The 25,633-nt window shown below is 39.5% G+C and overlaps 1 protein-coding gene across 1 annotated transcript in view; it reads right to left on the reverse strand.

Annotated features, from left to right (window-relative positions):
* Positions 1-25,633, reverse strand: part of WDR37 (WD repeat domain 37) — a 68,144-nt gene that overhangs the window by 18,789 nt on the left and 23,722 nt on the right. Inside the window, exons 6-11 of the mRNA XM_084620365.1 lie at positions 19,024-19,159; positions 17,326-17,397; positions 12,326-12,370; positions 9,674-9,750; positions 5,360-5,597; positions 4,676-4,817 (exon numbers count right to left, since the gene is read on the reverse strand). Of these exons, the coding sequence (XP_084476491.1) occupies positions 4,676-4,817; positions 5,360-5,597; positions 9,674-9,750; positions 12,326-12,370; positions 17,326-17,397; positions 19,024-19,159 (710 nt within the window). The remainder of the gene's footprint in view (positions 1-4,675; positions 4,818-5,359; positions 5,598-9,673; positions 9,751-12,325; positions 12,371-17,325; positions 17,398-19,023; positions 19,160-25,633) is intronic.

Below are 25,633 nucleotides of genomic sequence, written 5' to 3' on the forward strand. Positions count from 1 at the left end.
TCATACAGAGCAACCTGGATCGCCTAGTAAGCTGGCTGCAAGCAAACAATACGCATTCCGAAGCATTCAAATGTAAAGTACGTAGGCCATACTTACAGGATGGGACTCCTATCCTGGGAAGCAGGGACTCTGAAAAGGACTTGTGGGATGATAGTGAATAATCAGCTGAACATAAGATCCTAGGAGTATAAACTGGGGAAGAAAGAGGAGGAGTAGCAGAGAGGTTATTTTACCTCTGTGTTTGGCACTGATGCGACCACTGTTGAAATACTGTGTTCAGTACTGTTGTCCACAATTCGAGAAGGAAATTGAAGAATTGGAGGAGAGGGTTTAGAAAAGAGCCATGAGACAGATTTAAGGACTGGAAAAAATGCCTTACAGTGAAAGACTCAAGAAGCTCAATCTGTTTAGTTTAATAAAGAGAAAGTTAAGAGATGACTTGATCAGTCTGTAACTACATAGAGAACAGAAATTTGATAGTAGAGGGCTATTCAATCTAGCAGACAAAATACAATGGCTGGAAGCTGAAGCTAGACAAATTCAGACTCAGAAATAAAGTGCAAATTTTTTAACTGTGAAGGTAATTAACCATTGGAACAACTCACCAAAAACATGCATTCTTTGAAAGTAAGACAAGAATTTTATCATGTGCCTAGGACACCAAGTCTGGAAGTCTGATTTAGTTACCTTTGAGAATCGCCCCTGCTGATTTCTCTTAATTACATCTGGTATACATGGATCAAACATGAACGGTAGTCTAATTTTTCATTATGTTACCTTTTTAAGACACACAGCAAAAATTCAAGAAGTATTTTTAATGTAGAGTGCTTTTATAAAAATGTAACATGTTCTAGAATTAGCTTAGAACATGTGCAGCATTATAATAATTCAACGTTCAACTTGAAAGACTTAGAGGATAGCTCTCAGGAAACATGCTTTCTGCAATTTATGGTTTTAAAGATGCTCGAACAAAAATCATGTGACATTACACTTTGAACACAGATTTTAAAGACTGTTTTCCTTCAATGTGGACAGAGACACTGTACTTTTAAGTCATTTTACATTTTGAGTTTTAATATAGTGCTGAGAAAAAGCTTAGTTTATCATAACATCTAGTTCAGATTCCCTCCTTCATGCATCTTTCCAATTTTTTTTAAACAAGAAGCTGCTTGATGCATAAACCTATCTAAAACAGAGAAACTGTAGTGTCAGCCTTAAGTGGCTAAAGCAATGGATGCTTGAGGAGAATTTCATTCTGGTTTGTTTTCTCTTTTCCTAAATTTGGGACTCTTCTGGAGGCTGAGTGCCCAAGTGTTGTCATGGAACATTTTCAGCATTTAATAAAGGGTTATGGTGCCATCTGTTGGAAGATGATCTGAAAGCAGTTTGAACAAAATATTGCAAATATTTAACTGTAGGGCTCTGTGATGAATACTCTACATGGCACAGGTAAGAAGAGTATTCAGAATTCCTCTGAATTATAATTCTACTGAAATTCACATTTAGTCTCACATTACTTACTATCTCCTACTGATTAAGATGACAAAGCAGATGCTAGGCCCCACTTGAACAGGAAGTGCAAGGTTTTACTCCCACTTTAGAGATAAAAGTGACTGAAAAATCATTTCTTCTGATGGGGGAAGAAAAATGTACTTCTGATCCACGTACCAACAGGATCCAACCGTGGTTTTGAATCTCAACCAGAACAAGTGGGAATAACAATCTGTGACTTCAGGGGGAAAAACACAAAAGTGGCAAGTTAAATCATGTACGTGAATACTATCCATCCCTCGCAATCTACATCACCCACACTACTTTTATATATTTATACACATACACAGTCAATTTTTTAAAACTTGTAGGTTTTTTTAAAACTTGTAGGTTGTAGAACTTGTAGGTTCCCTTGGATCTTTTAGAGAGAAATAGGTTACATATTCCAAAGTTGATCAACCTATAAATAGCATGACAGTTCTTGAAGATGTCGTGTGAATAGTATCTTAGAAAAAAAATTTCTGGAATACACGCAGGAAAAAGGAGATTGCTCCAGTCACCCACCCATAAACTGACACTTAAATTGTTAAGCAACAATGCCAGAACTGTAAGCTTTTATGATTCTACTTCTGTCTTCAACCAGCTTACAAAACCGATGCTGACTCGGAACCACCAAGGACCAGGTCAAAAAACAAAAAACTACCCACTCCCAGAATTTAAAGTGACACACTCTCAAGAGAGCCTGTAGTTGTTCAGTGGAACAAGTTACACACAGTAAACTGTTGGGGATGAAGAAATAGTTTGGTCTACTCTAGGTTACCATCAAGGAGTACTAAGACTTTAGGTAAGATAGACATGCAAGCAGACTGTTTGAAAACCCTTTTTCTCTAAAAGATTTGTTCCTACTGCTAAACAAACAGTACTTCTGATGTAAGAAAGCTTATGGTCACTATATACCACTGGTCCAGACTCCCAAAGGGAAGAATTACAGGTGCCGAACTCAGACCTCTGGCTGATAACAATGAATACACAAGTACTTTAAGCCATGACATAGGCTACGAGTGGGAGAACTGCAAAATTCCAATCCTGGATAGGTAAAGACACAAGAGGCCCAACACCTGATGGGCTGCACTCAGAGATCCCAAGGGGGAGAGGCAGCTAGCCTTGTCACTATGACAAATGCACTACACCTTTTAATGTGTGAGCCTAATAAAATTCTCAGTGCTACAATGGGGTAATTTACACCTCCATCAAGTCCTTCTGTTATACCTCATTCCAGTAGGCAAAAGAGCTGCTCTCACTCTACATAATGGGAGCAGAGCATACCCAGCTATGCTAGCACATTGTGGGACTTATGCGCAGCACATAAAAACAGACAAACGGACCAGAAGTATGTCATCTATGAACTACGCGCTTTCCTCTTACAAGCGAGCTTAGGATCTCTCTCAGGTATAATATCCTGCTTAGAGCAAAGCATCATCTCTTCCACAAAGTAAGAATTCTAAGTATCTCTAGAATCTAAGGCTGTAAAAGCATTCTTCTGACATAAAAGGTACCAAAAATAAAGTAGATAAACAAAACTGATATACAGTAAAGTAAGTTTTCTAAATTAACTATTGGCAGGAGAGAAAGTGCTATATCAAATCAGTCAGATAATGCTGACCAAACTCCGATTCAGGACTCTAAAGGTGACAAACATACAAAAGAATGACACAAAAAGGGAAGACAAATGGAGACAGGAGTGGTGGTTGAAAGCTGAAGAAAGTGTGACCAAAAAATGGTCAAAATTTATTTCTACTGTTAAAAACATAGCCCCCACCACAATCTGCAATAGTTCAGACGGTAATTTTTCATCTTCAGTCTTCGATCCTTTTCAGCTTTTCCAGCCTCTCAAGATTCATGCCATTTGACATCACTGAGCATATAGTGAGGAATCTCGTACACCAATAAAACATTAATTTTCAAATCACATTTCTTCCCTCTGTGCTCAGTGTATATAATCTGTGAGTATTAAAGCACAGGGGAAAGGAGTATGAGCAGCACAAAACCTAATTCCTCCTATGTACAGGCCACAATTAACAGGTCCACAAACTAATTCAAGCCCTTAGGCCATGGTTCAGTCTACTCTACTGTAAGGAAAAAACAGATCAGTAAATGGCTAATTGTGATACACTGGCACCCATCATAGTTTGGAAGTATCTGAGTTTGGAACAAGGAGGTGGACACTTACAAAAACTATTGATACAGCAAATTTCAAATGATCATTAAGCAACAATGAAATATCTAATTGAGAATAAAAGGAAACTCCTATTTAAGTCAGTGCTCACCTTTTGGGAACCCCTGGCCCCCCCCCCCCCCCCACATCCTCTGGTAGTCAAGCTTTGCTTTCAAACTTCACAAGCAACAAGGGCTTTTAAATCTATACCACTTTCTAATTTGGGTAAGATATTTAGGATGTTTGCCTTCTGCTTTCCTCACCTCCCTCATTTCTGTTTTACTTCAAAAAAGGGTATGCTTTGCTACCATATTCAGAGACTCATACAGCGACCTCCGCTCATCTTCAGTAGAAGCCAGCAGATCAGCATCAAATCCCAAAACTCATCACAAAAGTTTTAAACACATCAGTCATTTTGGATAATGAAACAGTGTCTGAAATATCTGCATGCGTCTAGTTTGTAAGTATAAGTTGTGAAGTTAAAAATTACTGCAAAATGAAAAAGAGTATAGAAACTTAAAATGTTGCCTTGAATTTGTTTTCTTGGCTCTGTATAGGTCACCTTTATTTCACAATTAAGACTACAACAAATAAGGGAGGGGAAATTTCTCTTAATCAATATTTTACAGCAGTGTTCCTAAACTACACACAACACTGCTTAAACAAGCATCTACAGTAAATTTAAATGTAAAGAGTATGAACTACTTATTAAAGATGCCTACTTAAAAAGAGACCTATTGTGTAAGCAACAACAAGCAAGTGCAATTATTGCTTTTTTAGCATTTAATGCCAGTATTACATTTGCAGGAGAGTATTAAAGGGTTTCTGTGAAAGGCAAAGTTTACTAAACTAACACAGAGATGGTCTTAATATCATAAAAAGTACAGGAATCTTTTGGTACAGTTTATCAACTCAATACATTCATCCATTCTAAATACGTAAAAAACCTGTGAAGCAACTGTCACTTACTCTGTGTGGCCCTGAAAGACATTCACAGAATGGATAGAAGGATCTCTGAAATCCCACAGACGGAAGGTTGTATCACGTGATGATGTCACCACAAGACGTTGAGTGGGATGTGTACAACAATGGGTTAGCTCTTGGTCATGCCCTACAACCACAGATGAGAACATTTAAGGTAACGAAAACGCAAGACTTTTCATTTCCACAAACATTTGGAATGAAATGCTGATCAGACACAATTTTTATAAAAAAATAGTAATTGGTCTGGTAACAATAATTAGTAATGTTACTGCTGTTGCAGACATTTAGAGCTGTATTTGAAAGTTACAATTTAATGACTAGTCATTTAATCTGACCATTAAGTAGCCATATATTACTGCTACCTGAAGTAGCACAACAATGAAAAACAAAACTTAAGTACTAAGAAAAACTGCAGCACTAAGTTTCAAAAACAATTGCTCAGTTTTATAGGTTATACCAGATGCTCAAAGAAGAAGAATTACATGTTCATGGCATTCAAGGAATTAATATCATACATATATGTAATATTTATGCTTATGTTTTTTAAGTCCCTGCCTGCCCCAAAAAGACACATTACTCACTCAGAAGACTGTGATGTCTGGAAGGAGTGATCATTACCAAGAAACAAACCAGCAACCTTAAAAAGCTTTCATATAAGCAAAGAGATACCTGTCAGTGAATGGACAAGTTCAGATGTCTCCACATCATACAGATTTGCTGTCCTATCCCAGGAAGCTGTTACAGCTTGCTTCCCTCCAACCAACCAGTCAGCTGCTATGACTACTCCTTGATGGCTTTTCAGGGAGGTTAAGGGAGCTCGGATAGTGGGACAGTCACTGGAACCATCTGCATCTCCATCAGGTTCATCTTTATCTGAAAACTCAATTTCATCTTCCCCAGACATTTGCTGTTAATCACAAAAGTATAAATACGAACATTTTTTCCATTTATCAATGGAAACTTGTACTCCAAAAAAACACTCCCTTGACACAGCAATACCAGCAAAAACAAAACAAAAACAACAAAAACTATACACAGACAGCTATACATGGGGGAGATGGTTTAACCGTAGAGTATTCCTTTTGCTGGCATAAGCTGCATCTCCACTAAGGGGCTCTGCTGGTATAACTATACCAGTACAGCTGTTCCAAAAAAGCCTTTGTAGTGTAAGCTACTCCTTGGTAATGCACTATATTTCACTAGAACTTATGTATCTCTCAGATGACACTGAGCTATATATTATGATTAAGCACTAAATAATTAGGGTAAATAGCATTTACAGTATTACTGAGGGATGTAGGGGGAAGCAGAGGAGTTGAAGGCAAATATACGTAGAGTCACAGAGACGTGTAAGGGGCAAAATCAAGAGAGGGGAGGATGTGGAGGCGGAGAGGGGTCTAGGAGGAGGCATCAGATCACAGTCACCATAGACCTTGCCCCTCCCCATTTCTTACTCCACATGGCCTATCTGCAACTGGTGTTTAGGATCCCGGTGCCTCCCCGACACGAGCAACTGCTCCACTTCCCATCCCACAGCAGCTCCTGTGCCTTGTCCCAGCTACAAATCAGAGCCTCACAGTATCCACCAGCACCAGGCACTGCTGAGACTCCTTTCCTGGGGGTCTGTGGTTGAAGGAGGAAAGCAAGGGCCAAGCACTTCCTCCAGGGCTGGCTGTGCTCCTGATAGGTCCAGTGGCTACATCCCCAGTGCCACTTTGACTTGCACATGATAGTGGTGCCTCCTCCTCAACTGAAATTTCTCCCCAGAGGGCTGAGCTTTGGGGGTTACCTCGCTCCCCACCTTCCCTATGAGTCTCTGCATCCCCTTGACTCCAAAGCACCCCAAGCACCTTCCTGGGGACCAAGTCCAAGCCTCTCTCATTTTACTTTCACTTTTGCTGACATATCCCACTGCATAACGGAACAGGACTCAATAGCATCCAGGGCCAAAGCATATTCCCAGGCAGCCCCCCAATAGAGACACCCCAGCATCTTCCTGCCAAGTTTCCAACACCCCCAAGATCTGGGAAATCAGAGATTCAGAATCCTGAGCCTTATAATGAGCTGAGATCAAACACCAGATCCAGACACACTCTTCCCCTTACACCCCACTCCTCCTCCACATGCTGGGTGAGTCAAATATGAATTTTGGAACTTCCCCTGTTCTCAACCCCAATCATATCGGGATTTGGTCCCCCATGCAGAAAAGGCTGGCGATGCAGGGAAGACAGGTGGGAATAAGCGAAATCATCCAAGTTTACTGTCAACCCATGACATACACACCAAGAGATTCATTTAATGTGCGCGCGCACACAGTATGCAACAAGGCATGAGACTGATGCTTTACAGAGAGCCACAAGACATGGGATCAATGCATGGATGGTGCACACATACCAGTTAGATGTAAATAATGTGTATACCTTTTAAGTGAGAGTAATGAACTATTGAAACAATTTACAAAGGTGCAGGTGGATTCTCCTTCACTGACCATTTTTAAATCAAGATTGGATGTTTTGGAGATCTACTCTAGGAACTGTTTTGGGGAAGTTTTATGGCCTTTGTTATACAGGACATCAGAGTAGATGATCACAGTGGTCCCTTCCGGCCTTGGAATCTATGAATCTATTACCCCTTTAACTCTTCAACAGGGTTATACCAGCATAGCTATGGCACTGTAGCTATTCCAGTATAGCCTTCACAGTGTAGACATCCCTTCATTTTTTCATTTGCAAAATGAAAACGCTACTTTCCTACCAGATTTGGATGCTAGGAGGAGCATTTGTATAGATCTTTGATAATGGAAAGTGTCAAAACAAGTAAACCACCATATATCATTAAAATTTTCACCTTGAGTTTGGTAAAAATTTCCACTCAACCTTTGCCACTAGCTAAACTGACTGGGGAAACGGGCTCTCTCTCTCTGAAAATCTAAAATATATCCTTGCTAACTTGAAAGGGAATTTATATTTGCCATGACAGATCAGTGAGAAATTATCTGAAATGGCTGGCATTCAGACAGCTAAAAATGGAAGGTTACAATAGAAATACTGACAGTATTAACTACATATCCACTCATTGCTTGACTAAGTCACATATTAGCTCACTATTCTGTTTTGTCCGTAATTTATGGAACTAGGGTATAGGATTCTTTGCACAGAAATCCACTAGCAAAATATCCAGTTTAAACAGCTTTATTTTTTTAAGTAGGAGTATTTGGTTTGATAACAAGTTAGAGGGATTGATAAAAGGTTATGTGGTTAACAAAAATCAACAGAACACTAGCAATTTAGGTCCCAAATTTCAGTTATTAAAAAAAGGTTTTAAACACCTCTAGAAGTGTTTCCACTGAAATTTTAAACATGTCAAAGACACCACTGGAATGAAACATTCCTTTACAGTGTTTGTAATCGAAACACTACAGCATAAGTGCATGAGAATCAAAGTTAAAACAGACTAGTCTCTCACATCTGAAATCCTACTGTGCCATTATCACACTAACAATTCCTACATACCCTAGCCTCCAAGGACAGACTGGACATTAACCTGTACACCATCTAACTTACCCTATGCATAGGTCACAGATGTCAGAGTGGGCCTGAAATCCAGATACACTAGTACCATAGACCAGAAAGGTGGGTGAAGATACCTCATACAATGGAAGACCATACCTTTAAGTTATACATGCAACAAAAAACTAGGGTTTCTCGTGTGGTAACTGGCACATTTCAGCCTCAAAGGAAATGCCCACACAGCAAAGAAAAAGCCCGAGTCAACTGGCATGGCCCAGCCCCACGTTTTCCTCTGCTGTGTTGACATACCCAAAATGTACAGCACATACAAATACCCTGATGGAGCTCAGCCTCATTAGATTTTGTCTGTTTGGCAGATCAAAGAAAACACTGCACCAGAATCTGTACCGTAGAACACAGCAGCTTTGTGGATTAGCAAAATTAAGTTAGCAGGTGTCTGTGATAACTGATAGTTTCTCCCTAGTTCTTGGCAAAGATTTAATAGCAAAAGACTGAAGTGAGACCATAATAACTAATATTACACTACTTTTAGAAAATGTACTACAGTACATCTGTATAATGTTTTAAAATCAAAAAATGTAGACTGAAACTGATCTATACTTACTAAAATAATGAAATACATAGAGGCGTTATCCTTATTATATTTGTTCACTTAGGCCCCAATTCAGAAAAGAACTTAAGCACATGCTTAACTTTAAAACATATATTTAAATCTCTTTGAGGCCCATACATAAGTGCTTTGCTGAATTTGCGACTTATGTAAGCCCAGATACTGTAAGACTCACTAAATGTGAGTAATTTTACATTTGTGAATAGTCCCATATTTAAGCATTTTCAGGATCAGGGACTAATTCAGAAAATTTGGTAATCCATAATAGGTCTCGCTGTTATTAGTACAAATTAGTGAACTGCTACTGAATTCAATCTAAGTATTGATGAATGGATACAAGATAAAGCTAAATCCTGAATACCAGTTCATTATTCATGCTAGTTAAGACTGATACATATGGACCCATAAACAACCTACTAATGTGCCTCAACAATTTTTTTTGAACATGGTTAGAGGTCCACTCAACTTTAATCTCATTTTATACAAACTTTATTAACAACTATATTTTGGATTACAATGCAAAATTTTACTTGTCACTGTTCTGTTTAATTATGCAATTCTCTTTATTTGGAAATTAAAAATCAATGAAGTCAGTTGCACTTTCAGATTCAGTGCTGCAATATGTGTCTTGGAAACACGAAAGGAAGACCACAGAAATTAATCTATTGACTACAGAGTTTTGTAATTGTCTTTTCACAAAAATGTAACATTTGGCCCAAATTTGAGTTGAAAATATCCCTTGAAATAAGAGTGTCTATTACACTTCTACATGTAATTATGTCACCTAAATTGGATGAAGTTGACCTAGGATCATTTTTTAGTCTGTGTAAGTTTATTGCTTACATTGCAGTCTGCTGTTGGCTGAGGCATGGGCAACTGTACCATATATCTCCAAATGTGAGCCGTCTGGTCTCCAGATGCTGCACAGAAATAAACTGAGTAAGTATATTTCCATAAACACAATACAGAAAATGTTTTGTTTTCACATTTTGACAACGCTGCATGAACACCACTTTTTTCCTCACAAATTTTGGTAAGACTCAGCATAAATGGTTGTTTCCAAGGCTTGACAGTTTGCTGAGAACATGATTCATTACGCAAAAGGGGAGAAGTCATCCAACTTAATTACTCTTAAAATGAAAACATTCACTTTCTTTTCGGGAAAACATACTGTTGAAAACAGTGTATACATGAACATTTTATTAGTCTTCTGTTCCAAAACACTAAGATGTTACTAGCAAATTTTAATATGGATTTTATTTATCAGTAAAACAACTGATGTGTCCTCAATGTTTTAGGAAATAAAAAGGAATTTTCTCCCCATCTTCTTTCCCATTGTCATCCAAGGATTTTTATCATCAGACACAAAAATTAAGTATGATTATAAGAAGAATCCAAACCAACAAATAGGTTTCTACCTTAAGTAGCTCAATGTAGCATCAAATTTTGTAAGGTTACAGACCTACCAGTTGCTGCAACAAGGAAAACTAAATCTTGATAGCATATGTGAATTAGAAACAAGGTAACTCTCACGCACCCGTGGCCTATACAAGGTACATTCCATGAGGATTTCAAGTTCTTATGAAAGTACACAGGATATTGTGGGATCTGCTGCCCAACTGTGTAATAAGAAAAGGGTACAAGCTGATCTCTGTTACTGCCCCTATGAGAAAGTATGAAGCAAGATGGCTTCTGGCTCATAGTGGACTCTCCAGCACATGTGGTTGGTAGATCTAAATGAGGAGTATTCTTTGGCATGTTTTTTCATGAGGATTTGAGGCCCTACAGTGATGCTAGAAGGAGGAGGATTGGTAGAAACAAGGGTACACTCAAGGTTGGTGTTAAAACTTTATCTGATAATTTCCTACCTTCAGCATTCTGGGTTTATTTCTTTCCATTATAAATTCACTTCATACTAGAGGACAGTGTAGAAACAGCTAGAGGTTAAGAACTTTGCCATTTTTCAGCATCCCATATCTCAAAAGTGGCTTGTTTGAGCAACTTCAAATTAAACAGAGAAAACTCAGCTTTGGCTTTTGGAGGAAGGAAAATGAGGTTTATAATTGCTACAGTATTTCAACCTTACTGCTATTAAGCCTCTACCAAACTCATGGCCATGAAGAACACGTCACAGACCATGAAATCTTGTCTCCCCTATGCAATCTGGTCTTTTGTCTACTTTTACCCTGTACTATACAGGTTTTCATGGGGGAGACCTGAAGGGGGTCCCACCCCAAAAAGGGGCTACTGGGTGGTGATGAGGGGGGGTTTTAGGGAGAGGAATCACAATGTTATTGTAGGGGTGCCACCCCTAGCAGCAGCGCAGAAGTAAGGGTGTCAATACCATACCATGTCACCTTTATTTCTGCGCTGCTGCTGGCAGCGGCGCTGCCTTCAGAGTTGGGCTCCCTGCCAGCAGCCGCAGCTCTCCAGCCGCCCAACTCTGAAGGCAGCACCGCCGCCAGCAGCAGCACAGAAGTAAGAATGGCAATACTGCGACCCCCCTACAATAACCTTGCAAATCCCCCCCACAGAACCCCGTTTTGGGTCTGGACTGCTACAGCTACACCACTGAAATTCATGATTTCAGATGTTTAAATCTGAAAATTTACAATTTTTAAAATTCTATGCCCGTGAAATTGACCAAAATGGACCTGTGATTTTGGTAGGGCTCTAGCTATTATATAACTCTAAGCTTGAGCAGATTCAACTATAAATGCTAGAGAAAATCCACCACAAAAGATTGTCTGGGAAGAAATATTTACTTTCATAGGTATGTATATGGTCCCCATAACCCTTGTATGCCTCCCAATCTTGAACATATTTTTCCTCATCACCCCTGTTTAACAGGGAAGTTCCATTATGTCCATTTACCTATAGGGAAGTAAGGCACAGAGATATTAAGTAACTTGTCCCAGAGGTCACACAGGCAGCCTGTAGCAAAACAGGCAACTGAATCCCCGTCTCTTGAATCCTAAAGCTAGCACCTTAACTCTGAATCATATGAACTATAGGATTAACCACATCCTACAGATTTGAACACGATGCTGTATTGACGATGTTATGGCCAATGAAAAAGTTGTCACACTCATAACATATATCAGCCACTATACAGAGAATATCATTCCATTATTGCCTTTTGAAGTCGATACTTTTTAATATTAATGAAGAAACTATCATTAGGTTTTTCTTTATTTGAAGAAAATTAGAATAGAAAATAAAAATGTAAAATGGCAATGAGATATTTATTATTCTCATCTGCATACTAAGGACTACTAGATATTTCCCAAATCAGAAAAGACATGATCTCTGCACCAAAAGCTTATTAAATTAGAATGAGTTAATAAATAGTAGGGAATTGGAGAGGGAAAGATGGGGATAACATCAAAAATATCTGCTACTCAGCAAGAGCTAACACACAGTGTTACAGTAAAGAGTGGTTTGTTTTTACTTTCTTATGACTAGCACAATTCATGAAACAAAAATTCTACATACCTGTAAGGGCTACTTGCTCCGTTGGATGGAACTTTATAGAATTTACTGTGTAAAACAAACCAAATTTTAGGTGAAAGTTACAGGAAAAAATCTTTTAGAAAAGAAGTCAGCTTAAATGGTAAAAACATTTGAACAGTCAAATTTTATCCTGAAGGCTTGTGATAAGACAGTATGGTATAAGTACTAGTCAGCATGGATTTGTGAAGAACAAATCATATCAAACCAACCGAGCAGCTTTCTTTGAACGGTGACAAGCCTTGTGAACAGGGGAGAAATGATGGATGTGTATATCTTGACTTTCAAAAAATTTTTAATAAGGTCTTGCATGACCTTCTTATATAAAAATTAGGGAAATACAACCTAGATGGAACTACTATAAGGTGGGTGCATAACTGTTTGGAAAACTGTTCCCTCAGAGTATTTATCACTGGCTCAGCGTAAAGCTGGAAGGGCATATCGAGTGGGGTCCGGTTCTGTTCAATATCATCAGTGATTTAGATTATGGCATAGAGGGTACGCTTACAAAGTTTGTGAATGTTACCAAGTTGGATGGGTTGCAAGAGCTTTGAAAGATAGGATTAAAATTCAAAATGATCTCGACAAACTGGAGAAATGGTCTGAAGTAAATAGGATGAAATTCAATAAGGACAAATGCAAAGTATTCCACTTAGGAGGTAACAATCAGTTGCACACATACAAAATAGGAAATGACTGACTAGGAAGGAATACTATGGAAAGGGATCTTGGGGGCATAGAGAATCACAAGCTAAATATGAGTCAACAGTGTAACACTTGCAAAAAAAAAAAAGGGCAAAACATTCTGGGATGTATTAGCAGAAGTGTTATACGCAAGACATGAGAAGTAGTTCTTCTGCTCTACTCTGCGCTGATTAGGCCTCATATAAGAGTATTGTGTCCATTCTGGGTGACATTTCAGGAAAGATGTGGAAAAATTCAAGAAAGTCCAGAGAAGAGGAACAAAAATGATTGAATGTTGAGAACTATAAGGGAAAGGGTTTGTTTAGTCTGGAGAAGACTGAGGGGAGCACATAAAAGTTTTTTAGTACATAAAAGGTTGTTACAAGGAGGAGGGAGAAAAATTGTTCTCTTTAACCTCTGAGGATAGGACAAGGAACAACAGGCTTAAATTGCAGTAACAGCAGTTTAGATTGGACATTCGGAAACACTTCTTAATTGTCAGGGTGGAATAAATTGCCTAGGGAGGTTGTGGAATCTTTGTCACTGGAGATTTTTAAGGACAAGTTAGACACCTGTCAGGGATTATCTAGATCAGGGGTTGGCAACTTATGGCACACACGCCAGTTTTTAAATGGCATGCTGCTGTCTGCCAGACCCCAGCAGACAGCAGCATGCCATTAAAATTCCTGCCCGGCCTGCTCTTTTCCGCCCCCCACCCACCACTCTCTCCTTGCAGGGCAAGCAAGCTCCCCCCACACCTCTTTTCCCAGCATGCTGGATTCCTGCACCACCTTCTCTCCCTCCCCGCGGCCCATCAGCTGATGGCCCTTGCTACCTAGGGGGAGAGGGAAAAGCGGAACCGAAGCACACACTCTGCTCTGGGGACCTTGTGGAGGGGGGTGGAATCAGGGATATTCCCTCCAGCCCCCTGCCACGAGCCGCTTGGGGCAGGGGGCTGGGAGCACCCCCACGACCCCAGCCCACACCCCAGCCCTCTGCCCTGATTCCTGCATCCCCTCACAGACACCCCAGCCCCCTGCCCTGAACCTCCACACCCCCCAGCCCTGACCCCTGCACCCACCTCACACACCCCCAGCCCTCTGCCCTGACTTCTGAACCCTCCTCTCACACACCCAGCCCTCTGCCCTCACCCCTGCACCCCCACACACCTCAGCTCCATGCCCTGACCCCTGCACCCCCCCACAGCCCCAGCCCTGACTTCGGCACCCCCCACACATACCCAGCCCCCTGTCCTAAGCACCAAACGGGAGCTCCTGCACACACACCCCCCACATTCCTACCTGCACCCCTCACACCAAATGGGAGCTGACCAGGTAAGTGCTCCACACCCAAACCTCCTGCCCCAACCCTGAGCCCCCTCCCTCATTCTAGCTCCTGGCCAGACCCTGCACCCCAGCCTACTCCTTCACCCCCAGCACTGGTCTCAGCACACTCCCACCCTCATCTCAGTGCAAAGAGAGGAACAAAATGGCTAGAACCAGGGAGAAGGTAGGTACCTACCCTATGTGGACAGGGCCAGGACCCCTGACCGGCAGCGGACCCAGCGGGGCCAGCAGCCGGGACTCTGGCTGACAGGAGCCGGCAGACGGAACCCCAGACCGGCAGGGGATTGAGCGGCAGCGGGCTGAGCCACTCAGCCCACTGCTGGTCTAGGGTCCCGGCCGCTGGCCCCGCTCAGCCTCCTGCCGGTCTGGGGTTCTGACTGCCAGCCCCCTGCTAGCCGGGGTCCCTGCCGCAGGCCCCGCTCAGCCTGCTGCCGGCCTAGGTGAACAGAACCCCAGGCCGGCAACGGGCTGAGCGGTCGGCGGTGTAAGATCAGCATTTTAATTTAATTTTAAATGAAGCTTCTTAAACATTTTGAAAACCTTGTTTACACACGACAATAGTTTAGTTATACAATATAAAGACTTATAGAGCGAGACCTTCTAAAAAACATTAAAATGTATTATTGGCACGCGAAACCTTAAATTAAAAAGAGAATAAATGAAGACTCGACACACCACTTCTAAAAGGTTGCCGACCCCTGATCTAGAGAATACTTAGTCCTGCCTTGAGTGCAGGGAATTGGACTAGACCTCTCGAGGTCTCTTCCAGTCCTACAATTCTATGATTCTAAAATTATTAGCCACATAAACCTAAGTAGACTAGTTTATACATAAAGATAAAAGTTTCTCACTGTGACTACAATTAAATAAGCCACCTAGTGGATACAGCAGAAATATTTAATGTTTAATGACATGAGCAAGTAATACAAGTAACCTCGGGATTCCTTATGACTGGCAGATGGACCTTTTTCTACTTTAGTGAAAATATCTTAAGATCCACATACATTTGCAGGACCATAGAAGTCTTCACACTCAGTGTTGAATAATGTAAGGTAATGAAGAACTCTTTATACTAGAGTTATTGTATTAAATTCATTTTTACGTTTGAACAAGGAATGTACACTAGATTTCATGCTAGCTTTTTCATCTTCCTCTTTGGCCTCAGTAAAGAATTAGTTGTTTGCTGAAGGACTTCAAACAAACAACTTCCTACAAAGTTACTAATAAGTGCTGGTGAAACATTATGTTAAATAGAACATAATCTTGCAATAGCAGAGGCCAATATTAGGCCTACCAAAGTAGAATGCCAATAAATCCTTTAGACTATGTTCCAACAGCTGAGGGTCAAACATATTTGTTCACTACACATTTCTAATAATTTTTTTTGTATCTGTATATTGCCCTTCTGAAATGCTTCACGAAAAAACTGTCACTTAGAGTAACTACTCTATTTAGTAAAAAGTTGTTTAATTTTTTAGAATGCCTGTAATTTAAAAATATTACGGAAATTTTTTAAATGAGTTCTTGGGGTTTTTGTAATACATTTACAAAGCTAGCCCTGAAATTGTTTATAATTATTAATTCACAGAATCAATTCCACATTGCAATGATTATTGCTGTTCTACTTCACATCTGATGTATTCCATTTTAATTGCTCACAGAGTATGAATTAAGAGAGTCATACATGTCAATGAGAATTGTATTAACATGATAATTTAGGACCTTCATCGTGTTTAAGTGTTCTGCATATAAACTAAATAAATTTTAATTTTTTGTTTTAATAAAATTGACTAGAACCTTTATAACTTTCACATTTAATTACTTAGTAACTCAAAAATGAACATCTGTAAACAAATGAAGTGGTTGAAACTTTCAACATGATTTTTATAAAAGCTACCATATCCCTGGCAGCTTGATATATTCAAAAGCCCACGTAGTAACAAAGCATGTTTTAATTACAATATTATTCATTTTTATATGTTTTCAAAAGAATCAAATACATTTAAGAGTTTACGCAGGGCAGGCATCACCTCCCATTATCAGGTTTGCCAGATGCTTCCCATCATATGACTCTGTTTTTGACTGCTTATAACTTTGAAAAACTAACTGTTCAGACTAAAATTTTCATGCCAGGTGTCTGCCTCCAAGTGAGTATTATTAGATAATTTCAGCCAAAACAATTCTGCAATTTCCAAGAACAAGGCTAGGAAAAAAAGACACATTTTGCCCACATTAAAAAAAACTGTCAACTTCCTTTGAGAAAAGCTAGCACTCTCCGCTTGGGTGCAAGGACTTGAAATTTGAGAACAGGGATGCCGTTATGCCAAGGATGTGCCGTTTGCTATTCCAGTGAAAATCCACCTGTGCAACCTTTATTTGTCTGCCTTGTGCATGTGCATTATGATAAGATGTGATTATGTAATTAAAGACTTCTTTTTTCCCCATCCGATCTCTTTCATTCAGTGCACAGGACAGACCTTTTTTGGTAATGAATCAGCATTGTGCAGCACTGTACGCTATTTTCTGTTGGACCTGTAAAATGGAGATATCTCCTCATCTCAATGGGGGATTGTAAAACTAAGTTCATGCTTGTGGAACACTCATATTATAAATTAAAGGTTGCACAGGCCATCTTGATTCTAGCATATTCTACATTTGGAGTGCATGACTTGGCAATCTTAATAGTGTTCTTTTAACAGTTTTTGTCTATATAATGTATTTTATTCTCAACATTGATAGAAGTATTTTACAGGTTAGCTTTAAAGAGGAGCATTGTCAGAAAACATTTTTGTAAGACAAAGATTAGGGAAGCTTTACAATGGAATTTTCTAATAGAGTTGGGAACATTTATAATGGAAGGCATTATAGAAAGATTAACATGTATGTATGTGTATATGTATACATACATATATATGTGCACCCAAACCCCACTCCAAGCACCTTGTATGCTCTTACCTGATCCAACATGCCCTACATATTTGACAAGGCACTTTCCTGTTTCTATACTCCACAGCAAGGCAGTATGGTCTACAAAGGTTAAAGCAGAAGCATTTGTAAGCATTTCAAGTATATGCAAAATTTTATTTTTCAACTACTATTATACAAGCCTTACAGTGAAAAGCATAATTGCTAGCAGGACAAATGAAATAAGCTTCAATTGACTAAGTACTTAAAGGAAAGCTGCATTGTATTTTCAAAGTTTCCATTCACTGCAACTTGAAAAAAATGGTTAGTGTCAATTATAAAATTTAACAGGAAACTGCTACTTTAAATTAAGTTAGTTTGAGATGAGTTTTGACAGGCATGTTCTACTTCTAGAAGTTGTATTCTATTACTTAGAAAAAGATGAATGGAACTATGTACCCATCAATTTTAGGCTGTTTTTATGCCTAAAACATTAAAAACAACTGAAGTGATGGGGGGAAAAAAAGTCAACTTAAACGGAACCCACAAGGGAGTATTTGCTTCATTCACTCAAGAAGGCCTTTCAACAGATAGGAGTCCTCAGATTGCAAGTAAAGAGCATCCAACATGATCTGTTGCAGAGATGCAACAAAAGGAGAAAAGATGTTTCTAAATTCAACCAGGACCTAAAACATACAGGGCTTTGTAAATTAAAACAACTCATTTGTACCGAGAAGCAATACCCAGTTCAGTCTGTGGTGCACATATGGTAAGTGCTCCATACACTGAACACCACTAAGCATCTCCACATGCTGATCTACTCTCCAAGGTAACACCAATTAGAACATATCCAGCCTAAAGGTAACAAAGCTTTACTTTCTCAGTGTCCGTCCAAGATAGGGGCTGATATAGAGGTGATGCTGCTGTTGCCAAAAAAATATTTAAGTGTGAACTGACGGCTGTAGTATCTGCCTCGCAACTGAGGGACAATATACATTAATAAGGTCCTCAATCTGTGATCCTTACAGATCTTCAGCTGCTTCTAGATGCTTAGGTAGCATCAAAAACCTGGATTACTTTCAACTGTATGCCTCAGACACCATACAATTAAATGTATGGAAGCAATCACTACTGCACCTCTGGATCCCACAGAAACAAAGAAGACAAGTGTCATTAATGATATTAATGATACTGCTTCCCAAAGGGCTCATTAAACACACACAAAACCAGACACGACCTATTGTTAACTGTGTACATATAGCCTATCTCCCCCAATTGTAGTATCCCATGTGAGTACCCTCCAAGTTAACAACCACCCAAAATTACCTTATGGGACTTTTGAGAAAAGAAGGGAAAAAAGGAGCTCCCTAAATGATACTACATCCATTCCTTTTAGCACACTGAATTGCCATTAAATTGTAAGTGGATCACCGCTAACTCAGGACTGAAGGCTAACATGCAACTAGGATACTTGAACTTTCCCACATATATCCAGGCTAAACAGAATTTCAGATAAATTCATTTCATTTTGTTTAGAGAGTTTAAGCTCCTTAATATAAATCTATCATCAGGATAACTATCTAAACTACTTGAAAGGATAGTTAGCCAAACAAATGCAATTAAATCAAGATCTAAAATAAAAGACCCATGAAGACATTCTCATATATAGAACACAACTAAGCTTTCACTTATGCTTTAAATCGAAACACAAACATTGTGAGAGATACTGGAGTTAAAACAAAACATTACCAGCAGATGCCGTCCCCAACACCACTGGCTGAGTTTTCGTGACACTGACATCCCAAATACCATCCCTGTGGCCAACATACTCCTTCACCAGTTGACAGATTGCCCTCGATGTTGTAGTTTTGAAACTGGATACAATCTATAATAGCAGAAAGAACAATTTATTTTTCCTATCAATCGGCAGATAATTGTTAATCACCCCCCAAAAGGCACTATGCACAGCCTTTGTTAACATAAATAGATAACATTTTTCTCATAGTTCATTATTTATCAAGAGTTCCTTGACCTTTAACTGCAGGAAAATAAGTCTTTTGATGCATATGCTCTCAATGTTTTCTTATGAAGACAATGGGACACATTTTGTCCTGGGTTAGAATAATGCAATACAAATGAGATGGCACAGATACCACAGAACAGAATTTGGCCCAATGTCTACGCTTTCCATTCAGTTTGGTAGGAGGTCCTTGGTTATAAGAATTTCCCTTCCCCTCCCCACAAATGGGTATGTGCCTGAGGGTAGCTTATATTTTGCTGTCTGATGTGAACTGTATTGTATAATATAAGTCTGGGAAAATTTGTTTTCCATACAACATGTAGAGCTGCCAAAAATGCGTAAAAAAAAAATTCCAAAAATGTTAAGCCACTTTTCTTCAAAATTGCAAAACAATTCAATTAGTTTTAAGTCTTTAACATTTTGCAGTATATAAGAATTAACCAGGAAGCATATGCAGGCAGTTCAATTTGCATGATAATGAAGCATTCTTTCACAAAAGTGCCAAAAAAATCAGAGGCTAACAAAGTTATATCTGAGCCACTTGCTGGTCACATTCCCTTAGATTCAGTGCTGTTAAGAAGAACATTTTATTAAATCAAAATTAGTATTTAGATAAGTATTAACAGAACAAGAAAGCAGATAACAGAACCAAGAGAAAAAATACCCATCTTACAGGAAAATAAATTATTATATTAGTGCAGGAACGCTGAACACAGTGGTGACCCATCCATATTAGGGTATCTGAATCGGATAAATTCCAGATCAAAGGGAAGTGGAAGCAAGATAAAAATAAAATTTGCCTTGCCGGAGCATGACAGAGACATGCTGAAACTAAGCATGTACAAACAGAAAATCCCCCAACATAAAGGGGATAAAAAACAAGCTTCGCTCATTTATGATGTAGGCACTACTCCTTCATTTTCACAAACTTTGGAGCTTATTTAACAAGTATACTATGAGGAAGATGGCACCCCAAAGTTGGGTACAAATTCTGTAAATAATATATCCTGAAAAAATTCTTAAAATTATAATTATGAACAGATATTTTAAGTTATGTAGTCAGACACTGGTTAATTGAAACCCTAAAATGTCTGGAATTAAAAGCAAATAGGATCTTAAATAATTCTACATTTCAACTACAAAGAATTTCCTCTATCATAGGTTTTACTCTGGAAAAATATTATTACTAAGAATGAAGTCCTATTAATCTGTAATGACTGAACTAGACAAAGACATGGAATTCAAATATCATGTGATAAAACAAAGTGAAATTGTTCCAGGAAAGAGACTTCATAAAAACAGAAGAAGCCTGGAAGAATATTGAGAATTAAAATATTCCCAAGGTTTTTTTTGCATGTTGTCTTCTAATGATGAAATTCTCTATAAAGTCAAAATTTAATAGTTAATAAACAGAACAGCTTCAAATCAACAGAAGCAACAATCACTTAAGGATGCATTTAAAAGGAAACAGGTTAATCCTCACAAAACAAGGTAGAGATTAGTAGTTTAACCATACTGCAGAATTAATCAAAAAACCTTCAAGACAATCTTAAAATGCAGCTTTCAGATTTAATATACTCCTTAAAACAAAATGGAGCCATGTATGCAAAGCAGAATAGTAGAAGGAAGTTACAGAAAAAGGACTAACATACCTCTCAACTGTTTATTATTTCAAAGTTACATATATACACACCTTTCGGCTCTTGAGCCCACACTGCCCCCTTGAAGATGCCATTACAAAGTAACCTAGGCAAAGTTATTTTATCTTCAGTTTTTGAAAATGATTCTGTCAGTTTAAGTTCTTATGCATTTTCTTCCCATTGTCATTAAAGTCTCTCTGGAAAAGAGCTTCAACAAGGCAGGCTTGTCAAGCCATGTACTTAGACACATCATAGTTTGAGCATCTGGCATTTGCCTTCATTTTTAAAGCCCTTTTTAGTAGTCATTGCTATATTCTTCTGTTAGAAAAAGCCTTAAATTACTTACTCTTCAAGAGTAAGAATTATGTAAAAAATGGTGCCCATAGAGAAGAGCTAATTATTTACCTTGTAATACTGCTTCTCTGAAAACCATTTGGCAGAAATTCACTGATCCACTTCCCACAGATTTGATGGGTTTGTTTCAGGTGGTGTTTATGTTTGAATTCTAAGTTTGTGATTCTGAGCCATGATTTTTTCTATGCAGGAGTTCTTTGAGGATTGTCTTAGTTTTCTGGAAGGAGCCTTCCCAGCACCGCACCACCACCAATTAAGAATTGACTGTAATTTTCAAACACAGTAGCTGACTCTCCTCAGTTGGGTGTGTGGCCAACACTGATAGTTGACTTGCACCCAAGACCACTATTACTGACTTAGTGATAAACTTTTAAAGCCTGGGCAATTTTTACTGTGCCACATTTGGGAGCTAAAACTCAGGAATAAGAATTCTGAAACAAATATCTTTACAGGAGAGATAACAAATGAAATCTGTTTTCCTTTGCTTTCTCCCACTTCAAACACAGGTGATTTTATTTACTGGAATATTTTACTACTACTTCCACCTCCATGAACTACGGTGCAAAGAGGAAGCAAAAAAGTTATTCAAATACCACTGAATCGATTAAAAACCCTTTTCACAAGAGAAAACTTTCAGATATACCTTACGTGGATATTAATTTAAGATTTACCTATTAAAAATATGCCCTGTCACTTGCTATTTAAGATACTTTAGATAAAGTCTTCTTTCATAGAACTGCTCACTTTCACCTTCTTGATCTTGTATTGACGTCTTAATATCAAGCCAGTTACAAGTTATTTCCATTTCGAAAGGCGGATGTCAAAATGGCACTTAACTACACTACAGCATCAGTAGAAAGAAGAATGAAGAACCTGATCAGTCAAGCCCAATACAGCAGTCTGACACTTAAAGTGGAAAATTGAGGCTCCATTCCCTCTGACTTAACCATGCAGTTGCTATCCTACAGCTCTTTGGCAGATTCCCCTAAGGAGTTTGAGTGCAAGAGAATTTTATTTAACTTTAATTTTTTTTATTTTTTACAGATATTATTCTGTATATCTTTCCTGAACTTCTGTCTCTAAGTGCACTGTAGTTTCTTTGTTTTACAGAAGCCAAAGAGAGACTACATTCCCACTCAGAAAAGTGACTGTTCAAAATGAGCACACTCCCACAAACTGCAGAGGTTAAACTCAGCAGAACACAGTGGGAAGAGATGCTACTTCCAGTGCAGCCTTTTTTACTCTTCTGATTCATTGTTTTGTATATACAAGCAAGAGCAGTAAATGAGTAACAATGAAGAGTGCGAAGTCTTCTGACATGGTACAGTTGACAGATATGATACCCATGAAAAATTATGAGATTCTGCATGTTCCACCATTCGCCACTACTTAGCTGTACATGCATATTGGCACACTGGGAAGCAAAGCAGTTACCCATGAGTCTCCACCCCATATTTCCCAGCTTCCCACGTAGAAGTTGCGAGGTCCACCTGCTTTGCCTGGGAAAGAATTTGAGTGCTACATTGCAAGCAATTAAGAGAAGATAAGTATTCAACACCTGCTTTACAAACAGTAATTTCTGCATATTCATCGAAATGAAAAGTACTATTCTGTGACTACAAAATAGCTGTACAATTAATCCTATGTTGCCCATATTTTAACTAGCCTCGTTAATGAATTTGCAACTTATGCATTACAAAAAATGGGGGTATATGCTCATCACATTAGTACATGCAGACTGGTCCACAACAATAGGAACTTTATAAAAGTCTTCAGGGAGTAAGGGAATAAACTTGTTAGACTGGAATAAATAATAAAAAAAATACCTCATTCTTATCCTTTTGTTTCCCTGTATATGAATTTTGTCTAAAGAAATCCATGCACATTAAATACAGACTTTAAAGCCAGCCCAGTGCATCTCCTTACTTTTTATTTATCTAGATTATACACAAAATATTAACTTTGAATCACCCAAAAAATTAGCACTGTGTTAATTTAATTGGAAAGCAGACTTCGACTCCCTCAGGGAACGGATGGCCAGGATCCCCTGGGGGACTAACTTGAAGGGGAAAGGAGTCCAGGAGAGCTAGCTGTATTTCAAGGAATCCCTGTTGAGGTTACAGGGACAAACCATCCCGATGAGTCGAAAGAATAGTAAATATGGCAGGCGACCAGCTTGGCTTAATGGTGAAATCCTAGCGGATCTTAAACATAAAAAAGAAGCTTACAAGAAGTGGAAGGTTGGACATATGACATATGACCAGGGAAGAGTATAAAAATATTGCTCGGGCATGTAGGAATGATATCAGGAGGGCCAAATCGCACCTGGAGCTGCAGCTAGCCAGAGATGTCAAGAGTAACAAGAAGGGTTTCTTCAGGTATGTTGGCAACAAGAAGAAAGCCAAGGAATGTGTGGGCCCCTTACTGAATGAGGGAGGCAACCTAGTGACAGAGGATGTGGAAAAAGCTAATGTACTCAATGCTTTTTTTGCCTCTGTTTTCACTAACAAGGTCAGCTCCCAGACTGCTGCGCTGGGCATCACAAAATGGGGAAGAGATGGCCAGCCCTCTGTGGAGATAGAGGTGGTTAGGGACTATTTAGAAAAGCTGGACGTGCACAAGTCCATGGGGCTGGACGAGTTGCATCCGAGAGTGCTGAAGGAATTGGCGGCTGTGATTGCAGAGCCATTGGCCGTTATCTTTGAAAACTCGTGGCGAACCGGGGAAGTCCCGGATGACTGGAAAAAGGCTAATGTAGTGCCAATCTTTAAAAAAGGGAAGGAGGATCCTGGGAACTACAGGCCAGTCAGCCTCACCTCAGTCCCTGGAAAAATCATGGAGCAGGTCCTCAAAGAATCAATCCTGAAGCACTTACATGAGAGGAAAGTGATCAGGAACAGCCAGCATGGATTCACCAAGGGAAGGTCATGCCTGACTAATCTAATCGCCTTTTATGATGAGATTACTGGTTCTGTGGATGAAGGGAAAGCAGTGGATGTATTGTTTCTTGACTTTAGCAAAGCTTTTGACACGGTCTCCCACAGTATTCTTGTCAGCAAGTTAAGGAAGTATGGGCTGGATGAATGCACTATAAGGTGGGTAGAAAGCTGGCTAGATTGTCGGGCTCAACGGGTAGTGATCAATGGCTCCATGTCTAGTTGGCAGCCGGTATCAAGTGGAGTACCCCAAGGGTCGGTCCTGGGGCCGGTTTTGTTCAATATCTTCATAAATGATCTGGAGGATGGTGTGGATTGCACTCTCAGCAAAACTGCGGATGATACTAAACTGGGAGGAGTGGTAGATACGCTGGAGGGGAGGGATAGGATACAGAAGGACCTAGACAAATTGGAGGATTGGGCCAAAAGAAATCTGATGAGGTTCAATAAGGATAAGTGCAGGGTCCTGCACTTAGGACGGAAGAACCCAATGCACAGCTACAGACTAGGGACCGAATGGCTAGGCAGCAGTTCTGCGGAAAAGGACCTAGGGGTGACAGTGGACAAGAAGCTGGATATGAGTCAAGAGTGTGCCCTTGTTGCCAAGAAGGCCAATGGCATTTTGGGATGTATAAGTAGGGGCATAGCGAGCAGATCGAGGGACGTGATCGTTCCCCTCTATTCGACATTGGTGAGGCCTCATCTGGAGTACTGTGTCCAGTTTTGGGCCCCACACTACAAGAAGGATGTGGATAAATTGGAGAGAGTCCAGCGAAGGGCAACAAAAATGATTAGGGGACTGGAACACATGAGTTATGAGGAGAGGCTGAGGGAGCTGGGATTGTTTAGCCTGCAGAAGAGAAGAATGAGGGGGGATTTGATAGCTGCTTTCAACTACCTGAAAGGGGGTTCCAAAGAGGATGGCTCTAGACTGTTCTCAATGGTAGCAGATGACAGAACGAGGAGTAATGGTCTCAAGTTGCAGTGGGGGAGGTTTAGATTGGATATTAGGAAAAACTTTTTCACTAAGAGGGTGGTGAAACACTGGAATGCGTTACCTAGGGAGGTGGTAGAATCTCCTTCCTTAGAGGTTTTTAAGGTCAGGCTTGACAAAGCCCTGGCTGGGATGATTTAACTGGGAATTGGTCCTGCTTTGAGCAGGGGGTTGGACTAGATGACCTTCTGGGGTCCCTTCCAACCCTGATATTCTATGATTCTATGAATTTTTAGCATTTACTTTCTTATACTAATGTTTTCCCAGCTTGTTGGCAGGCCTTTGAGATTGTCAGACTAATTCTAAGGCGTAAAAGGGATCAGAGAAGAGAGTGGGGCCTGAAAAAGGTGCATAAGGTTAGGTCTGCTTCACCATACTGTATCCATGTTCCCACACTTTCAAGTAGAGCAGTAAA

The sequence above is a fragment of the Lepidochelys olivacea genome (genome assembly GCF_965140295.1).
Source record: "Lepidochelys olivacea isolate rLepOli2 genome assembly, chromosome: 2".
NCBI lineage: Eukaryota > Metazoa > Chordata > Testudines > Cheloniidae > Lepidochelys > Lepidochelys olivacea.